At 53.8% G+C, this 13,205-nt stretch overlaps 1 protein-coding gene across 1 annotated transcript in view; it reads left to right on the top strand.

Moving 5' to 3' along the window:
* Positions 1 to 395: 395 nt before the first annotated feature.
* LOC142908373 (dynein axonemal heavy chain 1-like) overlaps positions 396 to 13,205 on the top strand; it is a gene marked incomplete at its 3' end in the record, with an annotated part of 159,001 nt that continues 146,191 nt past the window's right edge. Inside the window, 3 exon segments of the mRNA XM_076058943.1 lie at positions 396 to 1,166; positions 6,936 to 7,105; positions 10,385 to 10,635. Coding sequence (XP_075915058.1) covers positions 460 to 1,166; positions 6,936 to 7,105; positions 10,385 to 10,635 — 1,128 coding nt within the window.

Raw genomic sequence — 13,205 nt, 5'->3', positions numbered from 1 at the left:
GAGAGAGAGACACAGAGAGAGAGACACGGGGAGAGAGACACGGGGAGATGCGGGCACGCGTGACGTCACGCGTGGGGGCACTCGTGGGCAGAGCCGGGTGAGGCGGAGAGAGAGACACGGGGAGATGGAGACGGAGAGATGGAGAGAGACACGGGGAGATGGAGACGGAGAGAGAGACACGGGGAGAGAGACGGAGAGAGACACAGAGAGAGAGAGAGACACGGAGAGAGAGAGACACGGGGAGAGAGAGACGGAGAGAGACACAGAGAGAGATGGAGAGAGAGACACAGAGAGAGACACAGAGAGAGAGACACAGAGAGAGAGACACGGGGAGAGAGACACGGGGAGATGCGGGCACGCGTGACGTCACGCGTGGGGGCACTCGTGGGCAGAGCCGGGTGAGGCGGAGAGAGAGACACGGGGAGATGGAGACGGAGAGATGGAGAGAGACACGGGGAGATGGAGACGGAGAGAGAGACACGGGGAGAGAGACGGAGAGAGACACAGAGAGAGAGAGAGACACGGAGAGAGAGAGACACGGGGAGAGAGAGACGGAGAGAGACACAGAGAGAGATGGAGAGAGAGACACAGAGAGAGACACAGAGAGAGAGACACAGAGAGAGAGACACGGGGAGAGAGACACGGGGAGATGCGGGCACGCGTGACGTCACGCGTGGGGGCACTCGTGGGCAGAGCCGGGTGAGGCGGAGAGAGAGACACGGGGAGATGGAGAGAGACACGGGGAGAGAGACACGGGGAGAGACACGGAGAGAGAGACACGGGGAGATGGAGAGAGACACGGAGAGAGAGACACGGGGAGAGAGACACGGGGAGAGAGACACGGGGAGATGGAGAGAGACACGGGGAGATGGAGAGAGACACGGGGAGAGACACGGAGAGAGAGACACGGGGAGATGGAGAGAGACACGGGGAGAGACACGGAGAGAGACGGGGAGAGAGACACGGAGAGAGAGACACGGAGAGAGAGACACGGAGAGACACGGAGAGAGAGACACGGGGAGAGAGACACAGAGAGATATGGAGAGAGAGACACACAGAGAGAGACACAGAGAGAGAGACACAGAGAGAGAGACACGGGGAGAGAGACACGGGGAGATGCGGGCACGCGTGACGTCACGCGTGGGGGCACTCGTGGGCAGAGCCGGGTGAGGCGGAGAGAGAGACACGGGGAGAGAGACACGGGGAGATGGAGAGAGACACGGGGAGAGAGACACAGAGAGAGAGACACGGAGAGATGGAGAGAGACACGGGGAGAGAGAGACGGAGAGATGGAGAGAGACACGGGGAGATGGAGACGGAGAGAGAGACACGGGGAGAGAGACACGGGGAGAGAGACACGGGGAGAGACACGGAGAGAGAGACACGGGGAGATGGAGAGAGACACGGGGAGAGAGAGACGGAGAGAGACACAGAGAGAGATGGAGAGAGACACGGAGAGAGAGACACGGGGAGAGAGACACGGGGAGAGAGACACGGGGAGATGGAGAGAGACACGGGGAGAGACACGGAGAGAGACGGGGAGAGAGACACGGAGAGAGAGACACGGAGAGAGAGACACGGAGAGAGAGACACGGAGAGACACGGAGAGAGAGACACGGGGAGAGAGACACAGAGAGATATGGAGAGAGAGAGACACAGAGAGAGACACAGAGAGAGACACACAGAGAGAGAGACACGGGGAGAGAGACACGGGGAGATGCGGGCACGCGTGACGTCACGCGTCGGGGCACTCGTGGGCAGAGCCGGGTGAGGCGGAGAGAGAGACACGGGGAGAGAGACACGGGGAGAGACACAGAGAGAGATGGAGAGAGACACGGAGAGAGAGACACGGGGGGAGAGACACGGGGGGAGAGACACGGGGAGAGAGAGACGGAGAGAGAGACACAGAGAGAGAGACACGGGGAGATGGAGAGAGACACGGAGAGAGAGACACGGAGAGACACGGAGAGAGAGACACGGAGAGACACAGAGAGAGACACGGAGAGAGAGACACGGAGAGAGAGACACGGTGAGAGAGACACGGAGAGAGACACGGAGAGAGAGACACGGGGAGAGAGACACGTAGAGAGACACGGAGAGAGAGACACACGGAGAGAGACACAGAGAGAGACACGGAGAGAGAGACACGGGGAGATGGAGAGAGACACGGAGAGAGAGACACGGGGAGAGACACAGAGAGAGAGAGACACAGAGAGAGACACGGAGAGAGACACGGAGAGAGAGAGACACGGGGAGAGAGACACGGAGAGAGACACGGAGAGAGAGACACGGAGAGAGAGACACAGAGAGAGACACGGAGAGAGAGACACGGGGAGAGAGACATGAGGAGAGAGACACGGAGAGAGACACGGGGAGAGAGACACAGGGAGAGAGAGACGGGGAGAGAGACACGTAGAGAGACACGGAGAGAGAGACACGGGGAGAGAGAGACGGAGAGAGAGACACAGAGAGAGACACGGGGAGATAGACACGGGGAGAGACACGGGGAGAGAGACACGGGGAGAGACACGGAGAGAGACACGGGGAGAGAGACACGGGGAGATGGAGAGAGACACGGAGAGAGACACGGGGAGAGACACAGAGAGAGACACGGGGAGAGAGACACGGAGAGAGATACGGGGAGAGAGACACCGGGAGAGACACGGACAGAGACACGGGGAGAGAGACACGGAGAGAGAGACACGGAGAGAGACACGGGGAGAGAGACACGGGGAGAGACACCCACGCGGAGAGAGACACGGAGAGAGACACGGGGAGAGAGACACTGGGAGAGAGACACGGGGAGAGAGACACAGAGAGAGAGACACGGAGAGAGACACGGGGAGATGGAGAGAGACACGGAGAGAGAGACACAGAGAGAGACAACGGGAGATAGACACGGAGAGAGACACGGAGAGAGACACGGAGAGAGAGACACGGAGAGATACGGAGAGAGAGACACGCGGAGAGACACGGGGAGAGAGACATGGAGAGAGAGACACGTAGAGAGACACGGGGAGAGACACGGAGAGAGAGACACGGGGAGAGAGACACGGGGAGATGGAGAGAGACACGGGGAGAGAGACACGGAGAGAGACACAGAGAGAGACACGGAGAGAGAGACACGGAGAGAGAGACACGGAGAGAGACACGGAGAGAGACACGGGGAGATACACGGGGAGAGAGACACGGCGAGAGAGACATGGGGAGAGAGACATGGAAAGAGAGACACGTAGAGAGACACTGGGAGAGAGACACAGGGAGAGAGAGACGGGGAGAGAGACACGTAGAGAGACACGGAGAGAGAGACACAGAGAGATGGAGAGAGACACGGAGAGAGAGACACGGAGAGAGACACGGGAAGAGAGACACAGGGAGAGAGAGACGGGGAGAGAGACACGTAGAGAGACACGGAGAGAGAGACACAGGGAGAGAGAGACGGAGAGAGAGACACGTAGAGAGACACGGAGAGAGAGACACGGGGAGAGAGAGACGGAGAGAGAGACACACACAGAGAGAGATACGGGGAGATAGACACGGGGAGAGACACGGGAGAGAGACACGGGGAGAGAGACACGGAGAGAGACACGGAGAGAGAGACACGGAGAGATACGGAGAGAGAGACACGGGGAGAGACACGGGGAGAGAGACATGGAGAGAGAGACACGTAGAGAGACACGGGGAGAGACACGGAGAGAGAGACACGGGGAGAGAGACACGGGGAGATGGAGAGAGACACGGGGAGAGAGACACGGGGAGAGAGACACAGAGATATGGAGAGAGACACAGAGAGAGACACGGGGAGAGAGACACGGAGAGAGACAAGGGGAGAGAGACACAGAGAGATACGGAGAGAGAGAGAGACACGGAGAGAGAGAGAGACACGGAGAGAGAGACACGGAGAGATGGAGAGAGACACGGAGAGAGAGACACGGAGAGACACAGGGAGAGAGACACGGGGAGATGGAGAGAGACACGGGGAGAGAGACACGGAGAGAGACACAGAGAGAGACACGGAGACAGAGACACGGAGAGAGACACGGGGAGATACACGGGGAGAGAGACACGGGGAGAGAGACATGGGGAGAGAGACATGGAGAGAGAGACACGGAGAGAGACATGGGGAGAGAGACACAGGGAGAGAGAGACGGGGAGAGAGACACGTAGAGAGACACGGAGAGAGAGACACGGAGAGATGGAGAGAGACACGGAGAGAGAGACACGGAGAGAGAGACACGGAGAGAGACACGGGAAGAGAGACACAGGGAGAGAGAGACGGGGAGAGAGACACGTAGAGAGACACGGAGAGAGAGACACGGGGAGAGAGAGACGGAGAGAGAGACACAGAGAGAGAGACACGGAGAGAGAGACACAGAGAGAGAGACACGGAGAGACACGGGGAGAGACACGGAGAGAGAGACACGGGGAGATGGAGAGAGACACGGAGAGAAACACGGAGAAAGAGACATGGGGAGAGAGACATGGGGAGAGAGACACGGGGAGAGAGACGGGGAGAGAGACACGGGGAGAGACACAGAGAGAGAGACACGGAGAGACACGGAGAGAGAGACACGGGGAGATGGAGAGAGACACGGGGAGAGAGACACGGGGAGAGAGACACGGAGAGAGACACGGAGAGAGACACGGAGAGAGAGACACTGGGAGAGACACGGGGAGAGAGACACGGGGAGACACGGGGAGAGAGACACGGAGAGAGACATGGAGAGAGAGACACGGGGAGAGACACGGGGAGAGAGAGACACGGAGAGAGACACTGAGAGAGAGACACGGAGAGAGACACGGGGAGAGACACGGAGAGAGAGACCCGGAGAGACACGGAGAGAGAGACACAGAGCGAGAGACACGGAGAGATGGAGAGAGACACGGAGAGAGACATGAGGAGATAGAGAGAGACACGGAGAGACTGTATGAGTGAGTGTCTGTATGAGTGAGTGTCTGTCTGAGTGAGTGTATGAGTGAGTGTCTGTGTGTGTGAGTGTATGAGTGAGTGTCTGTGTGAGTGAGTGTTTGAGTGAGTGTCTGTGTGTGTGAGTGTATGAGTGAGTGTATGAGTGAGTGTCTGTGTGAGTGTCTGTATGAGTGAGTGTATGTGTGAGTGTCTGTGTGTGTGAGTGTATGAGTGAGTGTATGAGTGTGTCTGTGTGAGTGAGTGTGTGAGTGAGTGTCTGTGTGAGTGTCTGTATGAGTGAGTGTATGAGTGAGTGTCTGTATGTATGTATGAGTGAGTGTCTGTCTGAGTGAGTGTATGAGTGAGTGTCTGTGTGTGTGAGTGTATGAGTGAGTGTCTGTGTGAGTGAGTGTTTGAGTGAGTGTCTGTGTGTGTGAGTGTATGAGTGAGTGTATGAGTGAGTGTCTGTGTGAGTGTCTGTATGAGTGAGTGTATGAGTGAGTGTCTGTGTGTGTGAGTGTATGAGTGAGTGTATGAGTGTGTCTGTGTGAGTGAGTGTGTGAGTGAGTGTCTGTGTGAGTGAGTGTATGAGTGAGTGTATGAGTGAGTGTCTGTGTGAGTGATTGTCTGTGTGAGTGTCTGTATGAGTGATCCTGTGAGTGTCTGTGTGAGTGACTGTATGAGTGATCCTGTGAGTGTATGAGTGAGTGTCTGTGTGAGTGAGTGAGTGTCTGTGTGAGTGTCTGTGTGAGTGTTTGTGTGAGTGTCTGTATGAGTGATCCTGTGAGTGTCTGTGTGAGTGACTGTATGAGTGATCCTGTGAGTATATGAGTGAGTGACTGTATGTATGAGTGACTGTGTGAGTCTGTGTGAGTGACTGTGTGAGTGAGTGACTGTATGAGTGTCTGCGTGAGTGAGTGTATGAGTGTATGAGTGAGTGTGTGAGTGTCTGTGTGAGTGAGTGTATGAGTGAGTGTATGAGTGAGTGTCTGTGTGAGCGTCTGTGTGAGTGAGTGACTGTGTGAGTGAGTGTATGAGTGAGTGTCTGTGTGAGTGTCTGTGCGAGTGAGTGTCTATGTGAATGAGTGAGTGTGTTAGTGTCTGTGTGAGTGAGTGTATGAGTGAGTGTATGAGTGAGTGTATGAGTGAATGTATGAGTGTATGAGTGAGTGTATGAGTGAGTGAGTGTATGAGTGTATGAGTGAGTGTATGCGTGGGTGTATGAGTGAGTGTCTGTGTGAGTGAGTGTATGAGTGAGTGAGTGTATGAGTGTATGAGTGAGTGTATGAGTGAGTGAGTGTATGAGTGAGTGAGTGTGTGAGTGAGTGAGTGTATGAGTGAGTCTATGAGTGACTCTATAAGTGAGTGTATGTGTCTGTGTTGTTGATGATGTTTCAGGCTGGAGTGGTGCGTGGAGCGTCTCTGGCTGGAGGTCTCCGTTCAGCACGTGTGAGTGTGTGTCTGTGTGAGTGTGTGAGTGAGTGTCTGTGTATGTGAGTGTATGAGTGAGTGAGTGTATGAGTGAGTGTGTGAGTGAGTGAGTGTATGAGTGAGTGTCTGTGTGAGTGACTGTATGAGTGAGTGAGTGTGTGAGTGAGTGAGTGTATGAGTGAGTCTATAAGTGAGTGTATGTGTCTGTGTTGTTGTTGATGTTTCAGGCTGGAGTGCTGCGTGGAGCGTCTCTGGCTGGAGGTCTCCGTTCAGCACGTGTGTGTGTCTGTGTGAGTGAGTATATGAGTGAGTGTATGAGTGAGTGTATGAGTGAGTCTGTGAGTGTCTGTGTGAGTGAGTGAGTGTATGTGTCTGTGTTGTTGTTGTTGATGTTTCAGGCTGGAGTGGTGCGTGGAGCGTCTCTGGCTGGAGGTCTCCGTTCAGCACGTGTGAGTGTGTCTGTGTGAGTGAGTGACTGTGTGAGTGTATGAGTGAGTGTATGAGTGAGTGTATGAGTGAGTGTATGAGTGAGTCTGTGAGTGTCTGTGTGAGTGGGTGAGTGTATGTGTCTGTGTTGTTGTTGTTGATGTTTCAGGCTGGAGTGCTGCGTGGAGCGTCTCTGGCTGGAGGTCTCCGTTCAGCACGCCGGGGCGCTCAGCCGCCTGCAGTTCCACCGCCTCGTGGCCTCGTCACCGCAGCGTTTCCCCTTCATCAGCACGCCGGCGGAGCCGCCAGAGCCGGTGGCACCGCTCGCTCACGCCGCAGGTGAGTGAGTGGGTGAGTGAGTGTGTGGGTGAGTGAGTGGGTGGGTGAGTGAGTGGGTGGGTGAGTGGGTGAGTGAGTGAGTGGGTGGGTGGGTGAGTGGGTGAGTGAGTGGGTGGGTTGGGTGAGTGAGTGAGTGGGTGAGTGAGTGGGTGGTTGGGTGGATGGGTGAGTGGGTGAGTGGGTGGTTGATTGGGTGGGTGAGTGGGTGAGTGAGTGGGTGGGTGGGTGATTGAGTGTGTGGGTGGGTGAGTGGGTGGGTGGGTGGGTGAGTGAGTGGGTGGGTGAGTGGGTGAGTGGGTGGGTGAGTGGGTGAGTGGGTGGGTGAGTGGGTGGGTGATTGAGTGTGTGGGTGGGTGAGTGGGTGGGTGGGTGAGTGGGTGAGTGAGTGGATGGGTGAGTGAGTGGGTGAGTGAGTGAGTGGGTGGGTGGGTGAGTGAGTGAGTGGGTGGGTGAGTGGGTGAGTGAGTGAGTGGTTGGGTGGGTGAGTGAGTGGGTGAGTGGGTGAGTGAGTGAGTGGGTGAGTGGGTGAGTGGGTGAGTGGGTGGGTGAGTGAGTGTGTGGTGGGTGAGTGTGTGGGTGGGTGAGTGGTTGGGTGGGTGAGTGAATGGGTGAGTGGATGAGTGGCTGGGTGAGTGGGTGATTGACTGGGTCAGTGGGTGGGTGTGTGGGTGGGTGATTGGGTGGGTGAGCGGGCCGGTGGGTGGGTGATTGACTGGGTCAGTGGGTGGGTGTGTGGGTGATTGACTGCGTGAGTGAGTGGGTGAGTGGCTGGGTGAGTGGGTGGGTGAGTGGGCGGGTGGATGAGTGGGTGAGTGAGTGGGTGAGTGGCTGGGTGAGTGGCTGGGTGAGTGGCTGGGTGGATGGGTGGGTGAGTGAGTGGGTGGGTGGGTGAGTGGCTGGGTGAGTGGGTGGGTGTGTGGGTGTGTGGGTGGGTGAGTGAGTGGGTGAGTGGCTGGGTGAGTGGGTGAGTGGCTGGGTGAGTGGGTGAGTGGCTGGGTGAGTGGCTGGGTGAGTGGCTGGGTGAGTGGCTGGGTGAGTGGGTGAGTGGCTGGGTAAGTGGGTGAGTGGCTGGGTGAGTGGCTGAGTGAGTGGGTGGGTGAGGGGCCGAGTGGGTGATTGACTGGGTCAGTGGGTGGGTGTGTGGGTGGGTGAGTGGGTGGGTGAGCGGGCGGGTGGGTGGGTGATTGACTGGGTCAGTGGGCGGGTGGGTGAGTGAGTGGGTGAGTGGGTGGATGGCTGGGTGAGTGAGTGGGTGGGTGAGTGAGTGGCTGGGTGAGTGGGTGTGTGGGTGTGTGAGGGGGTGAGTGACAAGGTAAGTGGATGGATGTGTTTGTCTCTCTGTTTCTGTCTGTGTCTCTCTTTGTCTCTCTCTATATTTGTGTCTGTGTCTCTCAGTGTCTCTGTCTCTATGGATATGTCTGTGTCTCTGTGTGTCTGTGTGTCTCTGTCTCTATGTATCTATCTGTGTCTCTGTGTGTCTGTGTGTCTCTGTGTCTATGTATCTGTCTGTGTCTCTGTGTGTCTGTGTCTCTCTGTCTCTATGTATCTGTCTGTGTCTCTGTGTGTCTGTGTCTCTGTCTCTATGTATCTGTCTGTGTGTCTCTGTCTCTATGTGTCTATCTGTGTGTCGGTGTTTTTGTGTGTCTCTGTGTGTCTCTGTCTCTATGTATCTGTCTGTGTCTCCTTGTGTCTGACCACTCACTTGCTCACATCCGCTCTCTTTCTCCCTGTGTCTCTCTCTCTATCTCTCTCTCTATATCTCCATCTCTCTATCTCTCTCTATATCTCTCTCTATATCTCTCTATATCTCTCTATATCTCTCTATATCTCCATCTCTCTATATCTCTCTATATCTCTCTATCTCTCTCTATATCTCTCTATATCTCCATCTCTCTATCTCTCTATATCTCCATCTCTCTATCTCTCTCTATATCTCTCTCTATTTCCATCTCTCTCTATATCTCCATCTCTCCATCTCTCTCTCTATATCTCTCTATATCTCCATCTCTCTATCTCTCTCTATCTCTCTCTCTATATCTCTCTATATCTCCATCTCTCTCTCTATCTCTCTCTCTATCTCCATCTCTCTCTATCTCTCTCTCTATCTCCATCTCTCTATCTCTCTCTATCTCTCTCTCCATCTCTCTCTCTCTCTATCTCCATCTCTCTATCTCTCTCTATCTCTCTCTCTATCTCCATCTCTCTCTCTCTATCTCCATCTCTCTCTATCTCCCCGTGTCTCTCTCTATATCTCTCTATATCTCTATCTCTCTATATCTCTCTATATCTCTCTCTATATCTCTCTCTATATCTCTCTCTATCTCGCTCTCTATCTCTCTCTATCTCTCTATCTCTCTCTATAACTCTCTATATCTCTCTCTATCTCTCTCTATCTCTCTCTATATCTCCATCTCTCTATCTCTCTCTCTATCTCTCTCTATCTCCATCTCTCTATCTCTCTCTATCTCCATCTCTCTATCTCTCTCTATCTCTCTGTATATCTCCATCTCTCTATATCTCTCTATCTCTCTATATCTCTCTCTATCTCCATCTCTCTATATCTCTCTATATCTCCATCTCTCTATCTCTCTCTATCTCTCTATATCTCCATCTCTCTATCTCTCTCTATATATCTCTCTATATCTCTCTATATCTCTCTATATCTCCATCTCTCTCTATATCTCTCTATATCTCCATCTCTCTATCTCTCTCTATCTCCATCTCTCTATCTCTCTCTCTATCTCCATCTCTCTATCTCTCTCTCTCTATCTCCATCTCTCTATCTCTCTCTATATCTCTCTATATCTCCATCTCTCTCTATCTTCATCTCTCTATCTCTCTCTCTATATCTCTCTATATCTCTCTATATCTCTCTATATCTCCATCTCTCGCTATATCTTCATCTCTCTCTATCTCTCTATATCTCTATCTCTCTCTATATATCTCTCTATATCTCCATCTCTCTATATCTCCATCTCTCTATCGCTCTCTCTCTATCTCTCTCTCTATCTCTCTCTCTCTATCTCCATCTCTCTATCTCTCTCTCTATATCTCTCTATCTCCATCTCTCTATCTCTCTCTATATCTCTCTCTCTATATCTCCATCTCTCTCTCTCTATATCTCTCTGTATATCTCCATCTCTCTATATCTCTCTATATCTCCATCTCTCTATATCTCCATCTCTCTATCTCTCTCTGTATATCTCTCTCTATCTCTCTCTGTATATCTCTCTCTCTATCTCCATGTCCCTCTATCTCCCCGCGTCTCTCTCTGCGCAGCCCGTGTGCGTCACCTGCCCCCGTTCCCCTTTGCGGAGCGTCTGGCCGCCTTCCGCTTCCGCTCGCTGCTCACGCACGAGGCGGCTCTGCGGGCTCTGTACTGCGCCAATGTCGAGTGTGGACGCCTCTCCACCTCGTCCACCTCGTCCACCTCCTCCACCTCGTCCATGTGCCTCTTCCACATCAGCGCGGGCGGCAAGCCCCAGCGGCTGGCCGACTTCCGGCAGATGCACGCGCAGACGCAGGCGCAGGTTTGTGTGTGTGTGTCTGTGTGTGTGTAAGTGTGTGTGTAAGTGTGTGTGTGTCTGTGTGTGTGTCTGTGTGTGTGTAAGTGTGTGTGTAAGTGTGTGTGTGTCTGTGTGTGTGTAAGTGTGTGTGTGTCTGTGTGTAAGTGTGTGTGTGTGTCAAGTGTGTGTGTCTGTGTGTGTGTAAGTGTGTGTGTAAGTGTGTGTGTGTGTCAGTGTGTGTGTGTAAGTGTGTGTGTGTCTGTGTGTGTGTAAGTGTGTGTGTAAGTGTGTCTGTGTGTAAGTGTGTCTGTGTGTAAGTGTGTCTGTGTGTAAGTGTGTCTGTGTGTGTGTGTCAAGTGTGTGTGTAAGTGTGTGTGTGTCTGTGTGTGTGTCTGTGTGTGTGTGTGTAAGTGTGTGTGTGTGTGTCTGTGTGTGTCTGTGTGTAAGTGTGTGTGTAAGTGTGTGTGTCTGTGTGTGTGTAAGTGTGTGTGTGTGTCAAGTGTGTGTGTAAGTGTGTGTGTCTGTGTGTGTGTCTGTGTGTGTGTGTGTAAGTGTGTGTGTAAGTGTGTGTGTGTGTGTAAGTGTGTGTAAGTGTGTGTGTCTGTGTGTGTGTCTGTGTGTGTGTCTGTGTGTGTGTGTCTGTGTGTGTGTGTAAGTGTGTGTGTGTAAGTGTGTGTGTCTGTGTGTGTGTAAGTGTGTGTGTGTGTCAAGTGTGTGTCAAGTGTGTGTGTCTGTGTGTGTGTAAGTGTGTGTGTCTGTGTGTGTGTGTCAAGTGTGTGTGTAAGTGTGTGTGTCTGTGTGTGTTCTGTGAGGTCCTGGGGGAGGGAAAATCCCTCAGCCAGGAAAACATCGTGGCACAAAGTGAGGATGACCCTGCTGAGGCTGCGGTGCCTCAAATATTGGATGAAGTCACCCCCTGTGAGTGGCTGGCTGAGGTTCCATCTGCTGAGGAAGTATTGAAGGCGATCCGGAGTCTGAGACCAGGAAAGGCAGCGGGCAGAGATGATCTCCCAAGCGAAATGCTGAGGGAGGGTGGCGTTTGTGCACAGACTGCCCTATATGACATCATAACAACAGTCTGGACCACTGGAAGGGTTCCGCAGGATTGGAAGGATGCCCTGGTGGTCCCCCTTTTTAAGAAGGGGGACCGCACAGACTGTAACAACTACAGGGGCATCTCACTCCTCAGTGTGCCGGGAAAGGTCCTGGCAAGGATTATTCAGCATCGCCTTGCCAGGCACGCTGAGGAGAGGCTTGCGGAGCCCCAATGCGGTTTCAGGAAAGGGCGGTCCTGCACAGATGCCATATTTTCTGTCCATCTGCTACAGCAGAGGTGTAGGGAATTCCAACAAGACCTACATCTCTGCTTTATTGACCTGGTCAAGGCCTATGATACCATCAGTAGGCCTGGGCTCTGGGTCGTTCTTCGTGCTTTTGGAGTACCTGACCCTCTGCTCACGATCATTAAGGACCTTCATGATGGTGAGCGGGCCCGGGTAAAACTACGTGGCCGGGAGTCAGAGCCATTCCCTGTACACCTTGGGGTGCGACAGGGATGTCCTCTGGCTCCCACATTATTTAACATCTATTTTGACCACGTAGTTCGTGAAGCCTTCAATAGCTGTACCGGGGGAATCTCCATATGGTACAGATATAATGGGAGGCTAATCGATGCCCGGGTGCGGTCAAGGGATGGCTCCCTATTGCTCAACCACGTTATGTATGCTGATGATTTGGTAATAGCTGCTCAGTCAGAGGAGGAGTTGGAGACGCTGCTGCTGAGACTGGAGCGTGCCACTAAGAGGTGGGGCCTTACCATCAGGCCCACCAAAACTAAGCACCTGCCTGGGTATTTTGTACCATCGGACACTCCACCCCCACAACTCCCAATTGGTGATGGGGCAGTTGTAGAGAGAGTGGAGAGTTTCCCATACCTGGGCAGTGTGCTTATGACTGGCTCCAGTTTAACAGCAGAGGTCTCACTCCGAATCAGTCGAGCGGCAATATCTTTTCATCGGTTGCGTAACGCTGTGTGGAAGCTACCTGGTCTGTCGCTCCGCACTAAGCTTCAGGTCTTCTCGGCCACGGTCATTCCCTCCCTTCCCTACGCTTGCGAAACGTGGACCCCCCTGGTGGAACATCTTCGCCGGTTAGAAACATTTAGGCTGGCCTGCCTACGATCCATCCTGGGCTTAACCAGACTGGATTGTGTGAGGAGCTCACAAATCCTTGAAAGATCTGGGCAGGGTCCCATCGGTGAGCTCCTCCGGCAGGCAAGGCTGCGATGGCTGGGTCATGTAGCCCGCATGCCCAGCCACCGCATGCCGAAACAGCTTTTGTTTGGCCGGATTGAGGGGGCTAAGCGGGCGCGGCACGGGCTAGAGAAGAGATGGAGTGATGTGGTACAGGAGGACGTGGAGCTGAGTGGACTTGCCGATGACTGGTACCAGCGGTGTCAAGATCGGCCTCTGTGGAGGAGGCTCGTGAAGGATGCTACTGGGCAGTTGGAGGCAGTCGCCCTCCAACAACGGAGGGCGGAGGAGCGACGCTCACAACAACGAGCGGAACGCCGGGTGGCTAAAGCACAGCAGGTT

This window comes from Petromyzon marinus (genome assembly GCF_048934315.1).
Source record: "Petromyzon marinus isolate PM22_M1 ecotype Great Lakes invasive population chromosome 80 unlocalized genomic scaffold, UKy_Petmar_22M1.pri1.0 chr80_unloc.4, whole genome shotgun sequence".
Lineage (NCBI taxonomy): Eukaryota > Metazoa > Chordata > Hyperoartia > Petromyzontiformes > Petromyzontidae > Petromyzon > Petromyzon marinus.
Note: the sequence above shows the minus strand (reverse complement) of the source record. Positions and strands in the feature narration are given on the sequence as shown.